The 20,063-nt window shown below is 46.0% G+C and overlaps 1 protein-coding gene across 2 annotated transcripts in view; it reads right to left on the reverse strand.

Moving 5' to 3' along the window:
* Window positions 1–2,307: 2,307 nt before the first annotated feature.
* ST3GAL5 (ST3 beta-galactoside alpha-2,3-sialyltransferase 5) overlaps window positions 2,308–20,063 on the reverse strand; it is a gene marked incomplete at both ends in the record, with an annotated part of 46,935 nt that continues 29,179 nt past the window's right edge. Inside the window, 4 exons of one of the 2 annotated variants that reach the window (XM_079721371.1) lie at window positions 2,308–2,556; window positions 5,871–6,029; window positions 7,497–7,683; window positions 11,154–11,497. In XM_079721371.1, the coding sequence (XP_079577497.1) occupies window positions 2,308–2,556; window positions 5,871–6,029; window positions 7,497–7,683; window positions 11,154–11,497 (939 nt within the window). The remainder of the gene's footprint in view (window positions 2,557–5,870; window positions 6,030–7,496; window positions 7,684–11,153; window positions 11,498–20,063) is intronic. The other variant, XM_079721372.1, reaches the window with a different exon arrangement.

The raw sequence follows: 20,063 nt of genomic DNA on the forward strand, positions 1-20,063 counted from the left end.
AAACATTTTTCTATGGCCAGCCTAGGTTTCTGGAGAGAATAAGCTCTCTGTAGGAAAAAACATAAAACTAAAACTCACTGACATTTTCTGTGGCTCAAAGTTCTAGTGAGAAGTATGTTAAAGTACAGAACATGTGTAAGTCATCCTAAGTTGCCTCAAAACCAATGATTACATCCACATAAGAGCATGTGTGCCCATAAAGCTGCACAAAGTTGAAAGCGTGATGGAGGAAACTCAATTACTGGAGACCAACCTGTGACCCCCTGGGGCACCTGGAGGTCTGTTCCCAGAAAAGCAGGTGGAGACACAACCCTGAAGCAAAGAAGCAACTTCTAATGAAAACTGCCGAGGTGCTTAAGGTTCTCAAAGATGGTCTCTGGCCAACTCTGACTGGTGGACACCATGAAAGGTCATTGAAAAAAATACGTCTTTTTATTCACTTAGGGTACTTACTGCCTGCCAGTAATTAAACGTTGAGGGGCACAGGCAAAGCAATGTAAAAATGAAAGAAAAAAAAAAAAAAAAAGACACACAGAAGAGGAGGGGAGGGATGAGGCCAGGTCTGGTATTTGTTGAAAGCTGAGAAAGTGCTGGACTGGCTACTTCCCAGCAGCTGTGCAAGGCAGGGGAAACCAGACCACGAGACCACGCGCACCCGTGAGCGGATGCACTGGGAAAGCTTTCCAAGTGTTGGACCCTGGCTGTTTCTTGTCTTTTCTAATAAGCATTTGGGCTTCTCTAAGTAGCCCCTGAGGGATGAGGGGGTGGAGGTGTGTGGCGCAGGCCTGGCCTCACCTGAAACACAGGACAGTTGCGGACCATTTTCCTGAGTCTCAATATTCAGAGCTAAGTCTCACCATTTAACAGATAGGAATTTTAAAGCACTTTTTCCTCAACAGTGTCTTACAGAGTAGAAAGCAAAATCCATAGAAAAGTTTAAGAAAAGACATAAAACCAGAGAAATCCTATTTTGCTACGCAGGCTGCTCTGAGCTTGACCCCAGAACCCTGGAGATCCAAGGGACTCATTCAGAGCTATGACCTGGCTCCTTGCCCCGCATTATGTCGAGGAGCTGGCAGATGTGGGAGCCATCGGCCTGGCCTGGGAGTCAGAGCTGCACCGGGGCTGTGGGAGAAACAGAATTGGGGGAGGGGCGGCGGCAGCAGCCAGCGGAGGAGACCCCGTCATCCTCCAGCCCTCCTCACAGGCCTCTGCAGTGAGGTCCTGCCTCACAGGGGCATCCCAGAAGGGCATTTTAGCTAGACGTATAAACGTATTTTCTGGAAAAAAAAAAAAAAAAAAAAAAAAGCACTCAAATTAACTAGACTGTAAGAGTTCCTCAAAAGCTTTTATTCTTTTTGGACCAGCACACTGCCTGGTACACACTGCCAAGGGGGCATTCAAAAAAAAACGTTTTTTCTTAAATAGGCAATTTATAACACTGGGAAGACTTCATTTCAGTGTTTCAGAAAACATGATTATTCCTGGAAAGAGTTTATCCCTCTACGACTCCGGAGCACAGAGGTTTTGTCCTCATTTTTATAAGCCACCTCAGACAGTGGAATACTCTGGGTTAACATTTAAGTGTTTGGAAGGCAGTGAAACACTCTCAAGAAATCCAAGAGTTGTCCTAATTGCGGGGAAGACCGTGGCTTCTACTGCCTGGGGCAGCTTTGCAGTACTTGGAGGACCCAGAAAATGTCTCTTGTGTCCCTCTGTGACCTGGGACCCCCTGCTTGATTCCTACAAGTCTTCCTGCAGAAGGCAGATCAATGGAGAGGGACTGTGAACCTCTCCGACCAGCCCCAGGCCTCATGCAGCAGCATGGCCCGACCAGTCCCAGTGGTTTCGCTACCCAGCACGTCACCCTGGAGGTGCTTCTGACATCTGTCTCACCAAACAGACTAACGGAGAAGCAGAATCAGGCATCCAGGGCTGCCATCAAAGGAGTCGCCTCCCTCCTTCCACGTAACGACCTGGGATTCTATGTGCAGTAGACATGAACGGAGTTGTTACAAATTAAATAACTTTCTTCAAATACAATAAAACATCATTACATACAATTCTCTTTGGAAAGTCTTTCCCGTTCTCAAAATGAACTTACACAATTTTGTGCAAAAACACTGGCTTCAAATAAATAGGGTAAAAAAAGTGGGAAGAGCAGAACTTTGTGTATTGTTTTTGTTTTTTAAATTAAAAGTTACAAAACACCAGCTGCACTTCAAAGTTCTTGCAGGATACGTCAAGAAGGCTGTGAAAAACAGCCCTCCGGGTCAGAACTGCATTTTCAAGTGAGGTTTTCTGGGTTCAAAATTCACAATGGATGCCTCCGCTGAGATCCCTCACCACGCCCTCTCTGACCAGCTTCAGGAGGAACCCGGTCTCTGTCGTCACATTGTGCATGGTCTGGAAGTTCATGGCAGCCATACAGAGATTGTCAAAGTAGTGCAAAGGTGTTCTGGGTTGGCTGAGGTCATAGCCAAAGCCCGCCAAGCTGACTTCATCGCACAGATGCGTGGCTAAGACAACGGCAATGACGCCAATCGTGGGGACGTTCTGGAAAGGAGAAAAGACCAAAAAAAAAAAAAAAGGTCTTAGCACAAGTCACTGCTTTACAGGTATGCTACATGCCATGCAAAGTGATGAAAGTGGCACTGGGGGCTGCAATTTTATACATCACACAATTTCGAGTCTCATCCAATTCTAAAGTCTGACTTGCCATCCAAGTCAGGAATCTAGACTCTAAATCATGGTCTGTGATGTGAATTCTTTTAACACAGAAGCAACAGGCAGCCTGGCAGGTCCTGTTGCACCAAGCTAAAAGGTGTTCTTTCTAAAACTTCCACCCACCGGTCCTGCACAGGATGACCATAATAGCAAGACTAACCCATTTCCTCTCTCATGTGACAAATGTCTACAAGGTCTGCTCTGGGACAAGTGGCCAAAGCCCTTCTCCGGACGTGGTTTGGGAACCCGTCCCGTCCTGGCTGGCTCCTGTACAGCCTCTGCCTGAGAACAGAGCGGACTCGGCTCTCGCTGGTGAAGACTGTCTTCACCTCTTACTTGTGAAGACAGTCTTACTTCACCCCTACTTGCCTTTCTGGCAAATAACACCCCCGGGCCATTTTCACATGTCCTGCAGCTCAGCCAGTTTCTGCTCACTCTCTGTTCAGGCAAGTACATTTTTCGCCTCAAATTACGGGCTTTCACATTTGTTTTTTTCCAAAATGTACCCTTGCTGACTTTGGCCTAGAATGCCAAATGTCCAAAATTGTGAATTCTGACTGTATCACCACTCCCTCTTCACGTCCAACATCCTGCCCCTTGTAAATCTGGAATTGGTTCTCTGGATCTCCTTCACAGACTTGGGTAAAGACAGCACACAGGGCGGCAGACAGGAACACAGAAAGCCCTGCAATGCCTAAGCCTTCCTTGGAGACTGCTGCCCGTCTAGTACTTGATATTCTTTTGTATCATCTTTCATGTGCAAATATACCTCCTTGGCTCATCTCAGCCGAGTCTGTGACTTCCATACACAGCTCTCCTTTTCTGTAAACTGGAACAACATCCAAGCTTTTTCCTATGCAACTATATATATACATTTTTAGTTTTTAAACAAAAACGGGATTAAATAAGTGTTCTGTAACTTGATTTTCTTGCTTAGTACACTGTGGAGGTGTTTTCATATCCATTAGTTTTTCTTCATCCTCAACGGTCACACGATATTGCATCGACTATACCATAACGTTTAAACAGTTCTCTAATGATGAATGTTTAGGCTGTTTTTAGTCCTTTGCTATCGATGCTATGCTGAACATCCTAGAAGAGCCTTGCAGATTTTCTCTGATTTCCTTATAATAAAATTTTTAGAGTCAAATTGCGGGGTCAAAGACGATTCATATTTTAAAGTGATACACGTATTGTCAGACCACCCTCTGGAAAAAGTGCCAGCTTATAATTCTACCTACATTCCCGCCAAACAAGGACGTTATCAAGCTTTTAAATCTCTGCTAAGAAAACAGGCAAAAAATGTCACTGTGGCTCTAATTCGCTTTTACTTGATTACTGGTGAAGATGAACATTTTATCATGTATATCTGGGCTGTATTAATTTCTTTTGTGAAATGTCTGTTCATATCCTTTCCTCATTTCTTTATTGGCTCATCTTTTTCTTTTAGATTTGATAAGGTCTCTAAATGCTTTGAGAATATTTACTCTGCGATTTCTATGATAAATTTTCCCCCACTAACTTTGTTTCTGATACCCTTCGCCATTCAGCAATTTGGTATGTCACATAATTAAACCTGTCCATTTTTTAAAGGTTAATTTTTAAAATAAAATCGACCTGCAAACCAACAAATGAGCATCTGCCTGTGTTTCAAAAAATACTATGGAATCTAATAAAGAAACAGGGCAGTTTAAAAAATACAGAAATCTAAGTGCATTTACAGTGAAACCTCTTTAAAACTTAGTTTAAGAATCTTGCCAAAGTAGGTTGTCTTTTTAATAAAATTGTTTTGTTAAAAGTGATGCCAACAGGTTAAAAGTTATAAGCCCACGTTCTGGAGGGACCCACGTGCTCTGTGTGTGGGAGGCCAGCTAAAGCCAATCAGAGACCTGACAGTCCCTGGTCGGGGGTAGGGCTGCTCTCCTAGGAGAGGGAAAACACATCATGGGTTCTGGACACGTTCCTGCAACAGGCAGAAACTACATGGCCCTCCTGGGCTCCCCACGGATGGAGAGGCCAGAGCCCTGGAGGAAAATGGCGGACTGCGAAGGGAACAGCTTCCACTATGTGAACCAGTTCACCCGAGCTGGGTGTTCAAGCCTGAAGTTGGAGGCAGAGTTGGACTTAGCTCTTACTGATCACAGTGAAGAACCAGGTTTTTATTTTAAGGAGACGATCCAGGTATTTGTTTTCCTTAACAAGCACAGAATTCTTCCTTTAAAATTTACACAGTTGTGTTAAAGCATCTTTCTAATTAGAATTTGATTCAAAGGGCAAATAGAAGACCCTGCTCATCTGCCTATTGGATGAGGACCCCTGAGTCTAGCTCTGTGTTTGCCAGTTGCACCCTGGACAAGCCCCATCTCCTAGGAGGCATCTCAGGCCCCCAGTGTGGGTAGCAGTCCCCACGTTTCAAAATTCCTTGCTTTTCCTTAAATATAAATGTTTTGCTTAAACGATTTCCACTGCTTTTAAAAAGTTTTATTTAAAGACACAGGTTTAGCTGTTCAGATCATGAAGAAACAGGTAATAAAGGCATCTCCCCCCAGTAGCAACACAGGCTAATTGCAGGTAAAGAATCTACTGCAGTGAACAGCCTATAGCACCAAGGTTCTCAAAGCAGGCTGAAAAATAAAAATCACCCAGGGAACTTTGAAAATCCCAATGTACAGACCACAACACAGACAGATTAAATCAGAATGTCTGGGGTGGGCTCCAGGCATCCACTGAAAAGCACTGCTCTAGAGGATTGCTTATTTACTATCACCTATAAAGGGATGATAAACGTCAATTTTCACCCAAGTGGCCTGTAGAGTTAACATGTAAAGAACTTTCTGACCACCAACGTTCCTTTCAGTGTCCTGCAGCTAATTATATGGAGTCCTGGAGTAAGAATACCTTAAATAATATCTCAGTGACCGAAGTGCTAACATGCTGACTATACTAATGAGATGAGCCACCGGGAGTGGGGGGATTAAACAGTGGGGAGCCCTAAGGTGAAGATGCAGAGAGGGAAAAACACATGGAACATCTAATCAATGACTAAGTTTCATCCCTGAAAGATGCTTCTAACTGAAAGTTGTATAGGTGTCTCCTTTCCAGCACAGAGAAGAACAGTTAAGTTTCAGTAGCGACAAAAATACCTTATCTCGGCCCCAGAACCTTGACTGAGGCTCTGAGTATTGAAGGATGTCAAAGGCAGTCTCTTTGATAATAACTGGATTCAAAATCCGGAACTGTTTGGGCTGTAGTGGGATTTTTTCCGCCACCTGCTTCCAAAAGAAGAGTCGCACCCAGAACGGCTAAGGAAAGAAAGCAAGCAATCATTAGGGGGATTTAATAAAGTTATCTTATCAGTGGAGGGGGGAGAGTGCATCCCCTGCTAATGAGGCCAGAACCGTGGTGTGGCCCCTTGTGGGTCTGTGTGCTGCATTCTGTGGCAAAGTCACAGATCTATGCAAATCCAGTACCTCAACTCAGACAAGCAACTCTAAGGATCTGATTTATGAAGGTGGCACTGGACAAGGAAAGGAACTGCAGAAGCAGCTCTTATTGATTTGGGGAAGAAATTCTTCAGGTAATGACCTGAGATAGTCAGCCTTTTTAGGATCCAAAGCCACCATTTTGCCCAGGGAAAACCAAGCAAACAGATCCAATTCGAGGGCATGAAGTGTTCTGGGTGCCCCGCCTGTGCTCAGGCCCCCACCATGCACCCCCTTCTCCACTTACTCCACTTCCTAGTCCTGTGATGTCTCTTGGTAACTGACTGTAAGTCATTTCATATGTGCTTCATCTTTCAACTAGAACAACTACCCGAGAGAAAATCCAGAGGACCACAATAACCTGTATGGAATCGAGCTTTGGAGATACAAATTCTCCAGCACATGAAGCTTCTGTGAAAAGTGTGATATGTCCTGTTAACTTTACAGTCAGCTGGTTTGTGCAAGTGCATATAAACGCACACACACTGCTTAACAGCTGAGCTCTGGAATTTATTTCAACATAATGTGGGGGGTTGGGGGACTATAAAGTAAGGTGATGGATTACTGTAAAGACAAAGAAAAGGAATATGACCAAGCTGGGGCCGTCTCCTCCACATCTGCCCCTCTGGAACGCTGTGAATTGACTCCAACGAGAACACCACCAGGGGCTTCCCGGGTGGCGCACTGCATAAGACGCCGCGCTCCCCATGCAGGGGGCCCGGGGTTCAATCCCTGGTCAGGGAACTAGATCCCACAGGCATGCTGCAACTAAGAGTTTGCATGCCGCAACTAAGGAGCCCACCTGCCACAACTAACACCCAGCGCAGCCAAATAAATAAATAAACATTAAAAAAAGAAAGAAAAAAGAAAGAACACCACCAATCAAAGCATTTTTGGAGAATCTCTTTGAAAATACTCTTCAGAGAATTTATGTATATTCTTCTGAATAGCCTCAATAATGGTTTATATTCATGCACATAAATCTAATTTCTGAAAATAGTCAGAAGCCATGTAAATTCAAGTCTGGTGAATGAGGTGGGTGGTCAACCTCAATAATAGCCATTTTGGTCCCAAGCTTGTTATTTCCACTAATGATCCCAGTTTCCACATGTGACTCAGTCAAGTTCTGAAAGCAATTTCCAGGGGAAGTTCTGAGGGGCTTCTACAAAGGGAGTGTTTATTTGAAAGCATGTGTGTTAGTTTAAAAATAAAAACCTGTTAATTCCAATCAGAGACCCCTTCGCTTTTTACGAAGGCATATCTGATAGCTGAATTTCTAGTGCTTACCAGGGTTTCATTTTTGACCATCGCCTGAAGCCAGTTGAAGTCAACACTCTTAAATAAAACAGCAACAAACAAGTCATTGGAATAATATTCAAGGTCAGACAGTGGTGCACCCTCTGGATAAGTCATCCTTATAGTAGTTTTATTTCCAACATGCTCTGAATATCCTTCAACCGGTGCACTGTTTAACCTATTTAAGTAAAAAGGACAAAGATAAATTGACATTAACCACTTTAACACATGCCACATTCCTGCAGCGTGTTTTCCACATTTTTTTAGGACTGGGAACGAGGGTGTGGTTGGGGGGTAGGGCACCGTGGTTGGGGGGGAGGGCACCGTGGTTGTGGGGAGGGCACCCCTCCCAGCAGCCCTGTCATCCCTCAGCTCTGCCCTTTCCAGGTGCTTGGTGAACGCCAGTCTTCAGTCTGCAAAAGACTCCCGTATCCAATTTCTGAGTGACAAGCAATTCCATCTAGTCCTGTCACTTTAAGCCAACCCAAACACATTACACTCTGGGCACTAGTAATGTTTCCTTGAAAGCTTCCCATTGTGCTTAGATATTAGTGGTTCTTGCCAGAATTTCAAAAAAGGTAATCAAAAAAGAAAACCTAAAAACTGGGGAAAGGCAGACACAAACCATAGTTATATAGACAGGGTTGGGCCCGAGGAGGGCACTGGGTCCAAGTGCAACCTGGTCGTAAATTCAAGCAGGAATCTGGGGCACTTAGAACTGTTAGATCAATGAAGGCTTTGCCAGGGTGGATGCTCTGGGGAAAATGCTAAGAATTCTTCCCAAAGCAGTACCACTCACACAGGTACGCAGTTTTGAAATCTCAAAAAAAGTCTGTTTGGTTCTTTCCCTGTATTATCACGCCTGTATAAACGTTTCTTTTCTATTCCACTGCCACTTCCTCTTCCAGATCTCAGATACCTAACTCCTGGATTATTAAAAGCTATTATTAGACATGACAACGAAATGCACAGCATGATCCTGGATGAGGTATTTTCTTTTTCTTTTCCTTTCTTTCTATTTTATTATTTATTTATTTATTTATTTATTTTTGGCTGCGTTTTTTTGGTCTTCGTTGCAGCGCACAGGCTTTCTCTAGTTGTGGCGAGCGGGGGCTACTCTTCATTGCAGTGCGCGAGCTTCTCATTGCGGTGGCTTCTCTTGCTGTGGAGCACGGGCTCTAGGTGCGTGGGCTTCAGTAGCTGTGGCATGTGTGCTCAGTAGTTGTGGCGCACAGGCTTAGTTGCTCCACGGCATGTGGGATCTTCCCGGACCAGGGCTCGAACCCGTGTCCCCTGCCTTGGAGGCGGATTCTTAACCACTGCGCCACCAGGGAAGCCCTCTTTTCCTTTCTTTTTAAATAATGGACATGACTGGAATAACTGGTGAAGTCTGAATAAGGACTGTAGCTAAGGTCTGTACTGCATCAGTGTTAATTCCCTAATTCTGAATATCGTCATGCGGTTCTGTAAGAGAATGTCCTTGTTCTTAAGAAATGCACACTGAAGTATTTAGGGGTAAAGAAGGAGTTTGAGATTTGCAACCAACTCTCAAAGGGTGCAGAAAAGAATAATAGCATATAAAGAGAGAAAATTATAAAGCCAGTGTGATACAGGGTTATCAACTGAGGAATCTGGGAAAAGGGTGGATGGGACTTCTTTGTACTACACTTGCAACTTTCCTGTTAAGTTCAGAATTGCTTTAAACCTAAAAGTTACCCCAGGGGGGAGAGATAAATTGGGAGATTAGGATTGACATATACATACTACGATATATAGAACAGGTAACTAATAGGGACCGACTGTATAGCACAGGGAACTCTACTCAGTACTCTGTAATGACCTATATGGGAAAAGAATCTAAAAAAAGAGTGGAGATATACATATATATACAGCTGATCCCCTCTGCTGTACAGCAGAAACTATCACGGCATTGTAAATCAACTAAACTCCAATAAAAATTAATTTTAAAAATAAATAAATAGAAGTTACCCCCAAAAAGTTTTTCAGCTGATCTCCATCATAATCAGGCTAAGTCCCCTTCCTTGGTCCCCAGTGCTCTGTGGCCCCCAGTGCCCGTGCCGGAGGTGCATGCTGTCCAGTCTGGCCTCACCATCACGGGGCATCGAGCCACCTGCCCAGGCCCCCTTCCCTCTCCCAGGCCCTCGCTCCTCCTGCCAGGTAAGGTTCCCCATCCAGATCTCCTGCCCACCTGCTTCCTAAAGGGCTAAATCCCAGCATTCTTCAAGGTCAGCTCAAGGCCGCCCTTCTCTTCCACTGCATCTCTCCTCTGGGCCGGAGTGCGCACCCCAGTTTCTTACCTCTTCTCCTCCAGTCTATCGGTCGGTCGTACACCATTAGAAGGGCATATGGGGTCCTGTCTGCCTCCCCCAGTGCTGCATGTGCACGGCTGATCATTCAGCTGCTCACACAGAGTCAGGGTGAGGTTCTGGAAGCCTCAGAACCCTGCATTTGGAATGCTAGGCTCTGGCCTGGACCCTGTGCCCTACAGTGTCTCTGTGCCCTCATGCCTGACACTGGCTAAGGGGATGGCTTCACCATGGAACGAGACCATCCAGAGCACGTGACAAGTGTCTGGCACACAGGAAGCACCCAGAGAAAGGAAGCAGTTACCTCCTCCTTCACCCCACCAACGTGCACCACCCCACTCCCACACCCTCACTTCACACCTTTCGCCTTGAAACGTAGTTCTTCCTTGTTTCTTCTATCTCTTGGCCCTTACAAAAGTCTGGTTCTTTCTTACAAACATCTTACACCCCGTGTCCTTTCCTCCTTAGCTTCCTACACGTTCTCCCAAAATAGCTGCTAACATGTACTGAGCATCTACCCCAAGTCTGACACTGTTCCAAGTGCTTTACATCTAGATGTTAACTCGTTTTGTTTTCACAGTAACCCTGTAAGGTCTGTGCCATCACTGCCCCCATTTACAGATGAGGAAACGGAGGCACAGGACAGCAAGGAACCTTGCCCGAGGTCGCAGCTGCTGGGGATAAAGGCGTTATGTGGATATAGCACCACTTTCAGGCTCAAAATATCTGAGATGGATCTTGTCATCCTCCCCCACTAGCCAGAGATTTTCCTCAACTTCTCCATTTCTGACAGCGGTCCCACTAACGCCTCAGACCCCAGACTAGAAATCTTGGTGTCCCCTGACATGACCGTCAAACTATCAGAAACTTCTGTAATGTAGGATGATTGCCTATTGCCTGTTACGTGGCTTTCAAACACCTCTGTGTGCTTTCTGGTCCCAGCCGGTGCCACCTTCCAGGGCTCATCCACCCCAAGCCCTGCTCCCAGGAGCCAGGCGTCCCACTGACTCAAGCTCCCTGCACTGCAGCCTCCTCTGGGCCCTGCCTAGCACAGCCTTCCACCTTTGCTGGCTTATCTGAATCTACCGATCCTTCCAACCTTCACCTCCTCTGAAAGGGTTTTTACCAAAATTAGGGTCAGTGCTGCACAGTTTTGGGCATCCAGTCCTTTCATGTCTTTGTTTCAACTCCTCAAACAGTGAGTCCCCTGAAGGCAGGGACATGTAGGGCTGCCTGGGTCCCTCCTGTTTTGGGTGCTGCCCTGACCCACAGCAGAGAACTAAAGTCCAGAGGGGAGAGGATGGTCTGAAAGCCAACGTACCTTATCACAACATCGAACTGGTTCAGGGCCTGGCCCAGCTCTAGTCCGTGGAGGATTCCACCACTTCCAATGACCACACAACGCCTGCAGCTCTTGGCTTTCAAGTGTGCAGGAAAGTCGTGCTCGGGCAAGAGTTCCAAGAGGGTCTGGACTTTCTCGGAGAACTTGCGGAATCCGAAAGGAGGGTCGTACTTGTACTCTGCCTTGCTCCCTGCGGGGGCCTTCGTCACAAAAGGTGGCAGGTCCGAGCTGTACCTGCGCCTGAAGAGCTGCACCATCGACCTCTTGGCAAACTGGGGCCGGCATTCCTTCTGCAGGACTTGCTGGGCATATTGCTGGGCTCTCTGGAATGAAGCACACAGACCTGAGTTTCAAAGGCTCTCATGCATCAGAAATATACTCTGACAGGTGACACTTTCTCCTGCGATGTTTGATGTAGCTCCCTTGTGGATGACTGTCTTGTAACACAAAACGTCTGCTTTAGGGGGCTTCCCTGGTGGTGCAGTGGTTAAGAATCCACCTGCCGATGCAGGGGACACGGGTTTGAGCCCTGGTCCGGGAAGATCCCACATGCTGCAGAGCAACTAAGCCCGTGCACCACAACTACTGATCCTGTGCTCCAGAGTCCTTGATCCACAACTACTGAGCCCATGCGCCAAAACTACTGAGCCCACACGCTACAACTACTGAGCCCACACGCCACAACTACCGAAGCCCGCGTGCCTAAAGCCCGTGCTCTGCAACCAGAGAAGCCACCGCAATGAGAAGCCCTCGCACCGCAATGAAGAGTAGCCCCCCTCTAGCCCGCGCGCAGCAACAAAGACCCAACGCAGCCAAAAGCAAATAAATAAAATAAATAAATTTAAAACAACAACAACAAAAATCTGCTTTAAAGAGTTAATTTATGCTAGAAACTTGAGGGGGAAACCTGGGAGAATCACATGACAAGGAGACAAACTCAACAAGGATATTTATTTCATGGCACAAGGAAGGACCCCCACTTCCTACCCTCCTAGCCTAAGCTGTTCAAATAAATTTGGGGTGTTCAAATAAATTTTGAACAAGTTTTGAAAAAAATTGAACAAATTTTCAAATAAATTTTGAACAAATAAATTTTGAATAAATTTTGAGGTGTTTATTTTAAGCTGTTCAAATTTGAGGTGTTTAAGATTTCATGTTTCATAAAATCCTGACATGGGAATTCCCTGGTGGTCCAGTGGTTAGGACTCTGTGCTTCCAATGCTGAAGGCCTGGGTTCGATCCCTGGTCGGGGAACTAAGATCCCACAAATCGCGTGGTGCGGCCACAAAAAAAAAAAAAAAAAAATCCTACATGCGCTACAACATGGATGAAGCTTGAGAACATTATACTCAGTGAAATAAGCCAGCCACAAAAAGACAAATACTGTAGGGCTCCATTTAGAGACGGTATCTAACACAGTCAAATTCGTAGAAATAGGAAGAACAGTAGTTCCCAGGGGCTGAGGGGGAAGGCAAATGGGGAACTGCTGTTTAACGGGCAGAGTTTCAGTGCTGCAAGATGAAAATGTTCCAGAAATCTGTTTCACAACAATGTCAATCTACTTAACAGGGCCAAACTCTGCATTTAAAAATAATGAAGCCAGTAAATTTTATGTGGGTTTCTTTTTTAAACACAATTTTAAAAAAATGATTTCCAGGGACTTTACTGGCGGTCCTGTGGTTAAGACTGCGAGCTCCCAATGCAGGGGGCATGGGTTTAACCCCTGGGCAGGAAACTAAGATCCCACATGCTGTGCAGCACAGCCAAAAGAGAAAAAGATTTCCTATTTCAGGTTCCTATCTAGTTGGATGAGAAACAGGCTTATTTATCAGATGGAGTAATGAGCTTCACGCAGTCTGGAATGGGAACCAGGTGGAACCTGCAACGGTGTCCGGTCAACAGAGAAGTTGCCTTGGTTTTGTATACCAGCTTCCCTGCACGTTAATATTTTGCATCCACAAGAAATGACTGTTGAAGGCCAAGTACACTAGCCCGGCTGAACACGGCAAGACACGGAGAAACAAGGGACAGACCCCCACGTGCCCCACAGTCTGCCCCTGGGCTCAGTCTGGCCAACTGCTGCCTCGGGATCATCTGGCAGCATCACTGCGCTTCCTGTCCTCATAGCCACGTGCAGCAGTTTTGGCCCTACCTTATCCCTCCTCTCACCACGCTGTGTGCGCGCGTGCGTGCGTATGTGTGTGTGTGTTCCTCTATTTTATTTGCTGGGATATTTATTTTTAGGATTGAATATGTCTTTTGAACTGTGTCAGTACTATGATGAGGGTTATTATTGCCATATACAGTTTTAAATGTTTGTCTCAACCATGTTTTTCCTCAAAGTCTTGTCTGAGTTTTGTATAATAAAATTTTTGTAGAAATAATAATCTTACTGCAGGAGAACCCCACTCCCTTCTCTTTAAATTACAGCTTCAAAAAGGTCTTAGTACTGGGAAGAGCACGCCGTTTACATCTTAAGAATCTGGCCCCAGGTCTGAAGAAGGGAATGGATTTTCTTTCAGCCTCAGAAGATGCCGCAGACACGACGTGAGGTCACCGTCTGAGGTCACCGGCACGACACCTAGGACACCTCGCAAGACGGTCCTGAGTGTCTTCGCTTTATGGGTTCCAGGTGGCGCACCCAGGAAGAGGGCTGAGCTGGCAGGCTCACGGCGCCTGATCACCTCCCAAACCCCTACAGTCCCAGCCTCTGCCTACAGAGAGCAGGTGACAAACACCACCACTGATACATATTCTGATACACCACGGATACCTCGCAAATGAGCATCGTCGTGAGGAATCCAGGGGAAAGCTAAGCGAGGAATCCAGGGGAAAGCTAAGCAGGGAATCGGTCGTAACCCAGAACAGCCCCTGAGTGGAGGGCTCGCCCTGACCAGGCCTCCAGGTTGGTGACACTCTGCACCTACAGGCACTTAATGCCCAACTGGGGGGCAGGGCAAACAGAGGAGCCACATGTACTATCCATACTTGTCTCTACACCCCGGGCCTGGGGGTTGTGAACAAGTGTTTAGAGAACAAAAGGTCTAATTCTTCACTATGGAAGGACATCCCAAGCATCTTGTTTTACAAATCTCCTGGGATAGAAATGAACATCCGAGAAGTGCCAAAGACAGAAGCTTAGTGCCTGACTCAGGGCTGGAACGAGAGGTTCGGTGACGGAGCCGGACACTGAAGCGTGACTCTCCTGGGCGCCAAATTTTCTAGTTTCATTTGGAAGGAGTGACATTTCATTCCATTTCCATTCTGGCAAAGAGTTCCATCTCAGGCTTCAAACTTAATCTTCTAGACTGTGGGCAGAGCATCTTCTGATGGTAACCCCTCCCCTCCCTCCGCAGGTGCAATAAATCAATCCCAGTGACAAGGTTCTAAATGCCACCGGAAATGGCCAAAGCCACAGCAATTCCTTTTCTTCTCTCGTTTCCACTTGTTTAAACATGTAACACGCCCCAGAGGTGTCTCAGCCTCCCTCCTTCCTCTTTCAGGTTTCAAAGCTCAGAAGAAAAAATGCCTCGGGAGGACAGCTCGCTGCGTGGAGCTGCGGTCAAGACCGCAAGCATCTCGACCTTCCTCTTCTCCACTGCGGACAGTGTCAAACCTGGGAGCCAGAGCAGGCTGGCGAGGAAGGACGCAGTGGGGTCCGGATGGCATCCGTCTCGGATGAGAACCACTGGGAACCAGAGGACTGGTGACCTCCTCAAAGATACAGGAACCCCTCTTCCCCCAAATCGAGGCATGGACACAAGAGCTTCATTTTTTGAAAGGCTTCAAGGCTGAGCTTGCTGGCTGCCCACAATTGAGAATAAACAGACATCAGGCAGTTTCAGCTGTCACTGATGTGGCGATGTGCCATGGAAAACCACAGTGTGAGAATTCCCTGAAGGATATTAAAAAATGAATTTCCCTCAGTAAAAATCTCCATTTTCATTTCTACCCCATAATTTTTTAGGACAATCCTTCTCAGAAATATAGGTAAGTGGCATAATTCTTAGTAAAAGGAAATGTTTTCTTTTATTTATTGATTTAAACCCAGGACAGGGCACAGCATTTGGGATGAAGGAGAGTTTGGGGCCTGGAGCTGACTGGACCTGGGTAGGAGCCCAACTCCGCCACGGACCACATGAACCGAGGGTATGAGTTATGCAACAACACTTTCATTGCCACGTTTGTAAACTCTGGTTTAACTTCCATGAGTTAGCTGTCTATAACTTTTACCTGGTTAAAAGCAGAAAAATTCTGAATAAACAAGTCACAGAGAGAATAGCACAGTAAAATCTCAACCGGTCAATGGTTGCCTCGGGCTGGTAGTTGAGGGTAGCGTTTGACCACAGAAGGGGTGAGAGGGAACTAACTTGTGTGATGAAATATTCTAAATAGGATTGTGGCGATGGCGGAAATTTAACTGTAAAGTTACTAACACTCCTCCAATTGGATGCTTAAAAGGTGAAAGTCTTATGGTATGTATATTTTATCACAATACACGGTTAAGAAGCAAACAGTCAGACGATCTGGATCTAGACCCGGTTTCAGATCTCTTTATCAGTAGTGTAAACTTGGTTAAAGCATGAACTTTAAGGCTTTTCAAGCCTTCAGTTTCCTCACCTCTATGAGACCACTGAAGAATGGTCTGGGAAAAGCAACAGCAGCACCCAGGAGAGAAAGGGATCGGTTTGGAAGCGCGAATGTCTGGACTGATTTAACTCAGCCCAGGGTCACTCTGCTTACTTTTTTTTTTTTTGGCCACACTGCACTGCTTGCAGGATCTTAGTTCCCCGACCTAGGATCGAATCTGTGCCCCCTGCACTGGGAACGCAGAGTCTTAACCACTGGGCCGCCAGGGGAGTCCTACTCTGCTTACTTTGGATACGTGAGTGTAGGTCTATGGAGTCACAGTGAAGATGTAAACTTGGCCATGATGAACCACACAGCCCAGGATGCAGTCCCCAGGGCCATGTGTGGTCTTTAGTTCCCGAGAGAAGGCCAAGTTCAAACTGGTGCTACCATGAGGTCTGAACCTCAATTGATGTGAATGTGCTCTTGTCTCTCTTCACACGTCTTTTAAGTGCAATTTCACAGCTGCACCACACTCAAACTATCCAAGCATCCCTGCAGAGACCACTGTTCGTCTTTTTTTTCCACAAATGGCACGTTCCGGGACATCTTTAAATAGAAAATAGAAAACCCACAGCAAACATGGCCACACTTCCGCTGTATACATACAGGCAGAATGCAACCAGGTGCTCAGAGTCCAACAGGGCTGTTGACCTTGCAAGTTGTTGAATGTCATCAACAAAGCTCGCAGGGCCCCGCTCTCACGACTCTGAGACCCTCTTCTGCTAATACACAACCACAACCATTCAGATGCGTCCAAACTCTCTTGGCAGTAAGGCTCAGTCTCCACCGAAGCCTGGAGACAGGGTTTCTCTGTCGAGAGCTCATACTGAACACCATCTCCCAGCCCTTCCCACCAGCCGGCTTCCTGGCTATTCCCTCTATTCTGGGGACCTGAGAGAGGATTCCTCTTCTTGTTTAGGGATGTGTGACCAGATATCAAAGTTAGGAACTGCTCAGTGTGGCACTCAAGGCCTCTCACGCTCTGGTCCTGTCTCATTTGCAGCCTCATTTCCTGTCACTCTCCACCCCAGATGCTCAGCAGTATCTAGCTCTTGCTGTTCCTCTACTTTGCAAAGCCCGCTGAGACATGTGTTTCCTGCACACGCTGTCACGACCACTGTGAAAAAGCAGGGCAATTTGACAGAGTCAAGAGTGCTAAAAAGCTACATTAAAAAAAAAAAAAGTCTCAAGCACTAGAATAAAAGACACCCCTCCTTCCATCACGGTTAGAACAGGCTTTCACTTTCTACTTCATTAATTTCTGAACGGAGACTTGCACAAACCTGTTTGACTTCACCGTGCCCCCCACTCCTCCTTTCCGCACCATTACGGGGGACTTTCTAATTGGAAAAAATAATGCTCTTTTAGAAGTCTTTCAGAAACGGGTTGATGTGGCGGTCACCGTGGGCTACCTCCTGGGTCTCCACTTCCTGCTCCATCCTCTTCGGGAACCGTAGTGTCCTGCGTTCAGGCAGCCGTCACCCCTCCTCCACGCGGGCAGTGGGGCTTGGGAGGCTGATCCCACTCGTCAGGTCCTTCCATCCCCCCATCAGAGATGAGTTAGGAATCCTTACTGGAGCCAGTCGGGACAGGGCACTAGCACCCATGAGAGGCTGTTACTGGCCCAGCAGTGAACCTAGGTTTAAAACTGGTCCCACCAGCCTAAAGCGGGGGGACTCACATGCCATGGTTTAGGGGGAAAGAGAAGGGAGAGTCTGTTTACCGGGGGATATGAAGAGTTGGATAGGAGGTATCTGTCCTATTCCTCAAAGGGATATTAAACTTAATGTACATAACTGAAAGTCCTCAAAGAATTGCCTGTTAAAATTTAACTGTGGATTTTCTGTACAATCTGAGTTCAAAGATGAGACACCGTGCTGAGGTTTGAGTAATATCTCTCCTCCCTCTGGAGTTCAATATGTATAAGTACATATTCGTTAATGTAAAATGTTATCCCACAATCCCTATCTCCCAAGGGCTTGCCTGGAGGACAAGTGGGGAAGACAAAACAGTTAAAGTACCACAGTGGTAACTGTCAAGATTAAGGTATGAGGGGGGCTCTTAGAAGACAAGAGAGAAGGATGATCGGAGAAGGATCTTAGAAAAAGGAACCCCTGAGCTGAGATTCGATGTAAAAGATGAATAACAGAGAGGCAAAGGAAGGGCTCCAGGCAGAAGAAAGAATGCAGCAAATACAAACTATTACAGAGAGAATGGATAAACAACAACAAGGTCCTACTGTAGAGCACAGGGAACTATATTCAATATCCTGTGATAAACCATAATGGAAAATAGGAAAAAGAATGAAAAAGAATATATGCGTGTGTGTGTGTGTGTATATATAAAATATATAAAATTGAATCACTTTGCCATACAGCAGAAATTAACACAACATTGTAAATCAACTCTACTTCAATAAAACAAATTTAAAAAAAACACAACGCAGCAAACACAGAGAAAAGTGTTCAACAAAGATGCTGGGACAACTGGAAAGCCACGAGCAAAAGAATGAAGCTGGACCCCGACTTCACACCATATATAAAAAGTAGCTCAAAAATGGATCAAAGGCCTACATATAAGAGCTACAACTAGAAAACTTCTAGAAGAAAACATTAGGCAATGGTTTCTTAGACGTGACATCAAAAGCACATGGAACAAAATGAAAAGTAGATAAACTGGACTTCATCAAAATTAGAAACTTGTGTGCTAAAAATGATACCATCAAAAAAAGTAAAAAGACCACCCACAGAATGGGAAAAAAATAGTTGCAAATCATACATCTGATAAGGAACTGGTATCCAGAATAAACAGAGAACACTTAAACAACTCAATAATAAAAAGACAGCCCAATGAAAAATTGGGCAAAGAATCTGAATAGACATTTCTCCTTAGAAGACCTACAAATGGCCAATGAGTACATGAAAAGATGGTCAACGTCATTAGTTATCCGATCAAAACCATAATGAGGAAGAAGGAAGCTCACCAAGGACCTGTGAGGGGGTTCGTGCGCCTGATACAGGCAGGGCTGCGAAGGTCGCGGTGACAAAAGGGGGCTGAAGAGATCGGCAGGAACCAAGTCATGAAGAGCCCTACAGGCCAGACTAAAGAGTATCGATAATCTCCTGAAGGTAAAGGAGAGAAATCCAAGAGTTTGAAGCAAGGAAGCAACATGTCAGATTCAGTTATTAGAAATACTACTTCCGCCATAATGAGCATGCCTGAATGCAGAAAGGAGGGTAAGGAGACACTGAACTGGGGCAATGGAGAGAACAGAGGATTTCAAGGGCAACCCTGGATCATTATTCCTTTTTCCAGAATCCTAGAAACTATATATTTTTATAAGCACAGCCCTGCTTCTCAAATAACATGCTTTAGATGGGACAATGAAATGCTTACACAAACATTCATAATACCAGATGGAATCTGGTAAGTTTCAGAGGAGCTTCAAAGACCACTGAGGTTCAGTTTGAACGTCGCCGAGTGGGGACTAGTGGTGTCACGTGCCTGCATTCAGAACAGGAAAAACCCAGGTTACGAAACCAGCCTACACTTTCCAGCCAGGTGCTAGACGACTGCAGTGAACCACGGAATTCCAGGGCTGGAAGGGGTCAGAAGGCCCCTGAGCCACCAACTGTCTGATGCCTGAGTTCTACCCCAAAATAGTTATCCTGGCTTTGCTCAAAGACCTCCAGAGGTTCGCCACAAAGGCAGCTCATTTTTTCCATCTTTGGACGTCGTGGACCATCAAACCCTTCTCCTTTCAGCTTGGCTGTCACCCTTGACCCAAAGTTCTTCCAGTGAGGCCACCCGGGCAGGCTGACTGCCACCCGGGCAGGCTGACTTTCCCCCGGGCCAGGCCTCTGGCTTGTTGGCAGCAGCTGCCATGTGTCCTGCACTGGTCTTCTCTATGCAGATGTTCCCATCCCTTCAAAGCTTCCTCGGGGACAAGGTCTAGAATCTCTTCTCTGGTCCTTCTCAGAAATCTCTAGGGAATTCCCTGGCGATCCAGTGGTTAGGGCTTGGCGCTTTCACTGCTGGGGGCCCGGGTTCCATCCTTGGTTGAGGAACTAAGATCCCGCAAGCCATGAGGTGTGGCCAAAAAAATTTTTAAAGTCACTAGAATTCCTTAGGGGAAACTTAAAGAGCCATAATGACCAGAGCACTTGTCTGAACACGGCAGGTTTGAGCAGACCACCACTGGCCTATTAATGTAAAAAACTAATGTTTTCTAAAAAGAAAACAGCTGTAGGCAGTCAC

Source organism: Hyperoodon ampullatus, assembly GCF_949752795.1.
Source record: "Hyperoodon ampullatus genome assembly, chromosome: 15".
NCBI lineage: Eukaryota > Metazoa > Chordata > Mammalia > Artiodactyla > Ziphiidae > Hyperoodon > Hyperoodon ampullatus.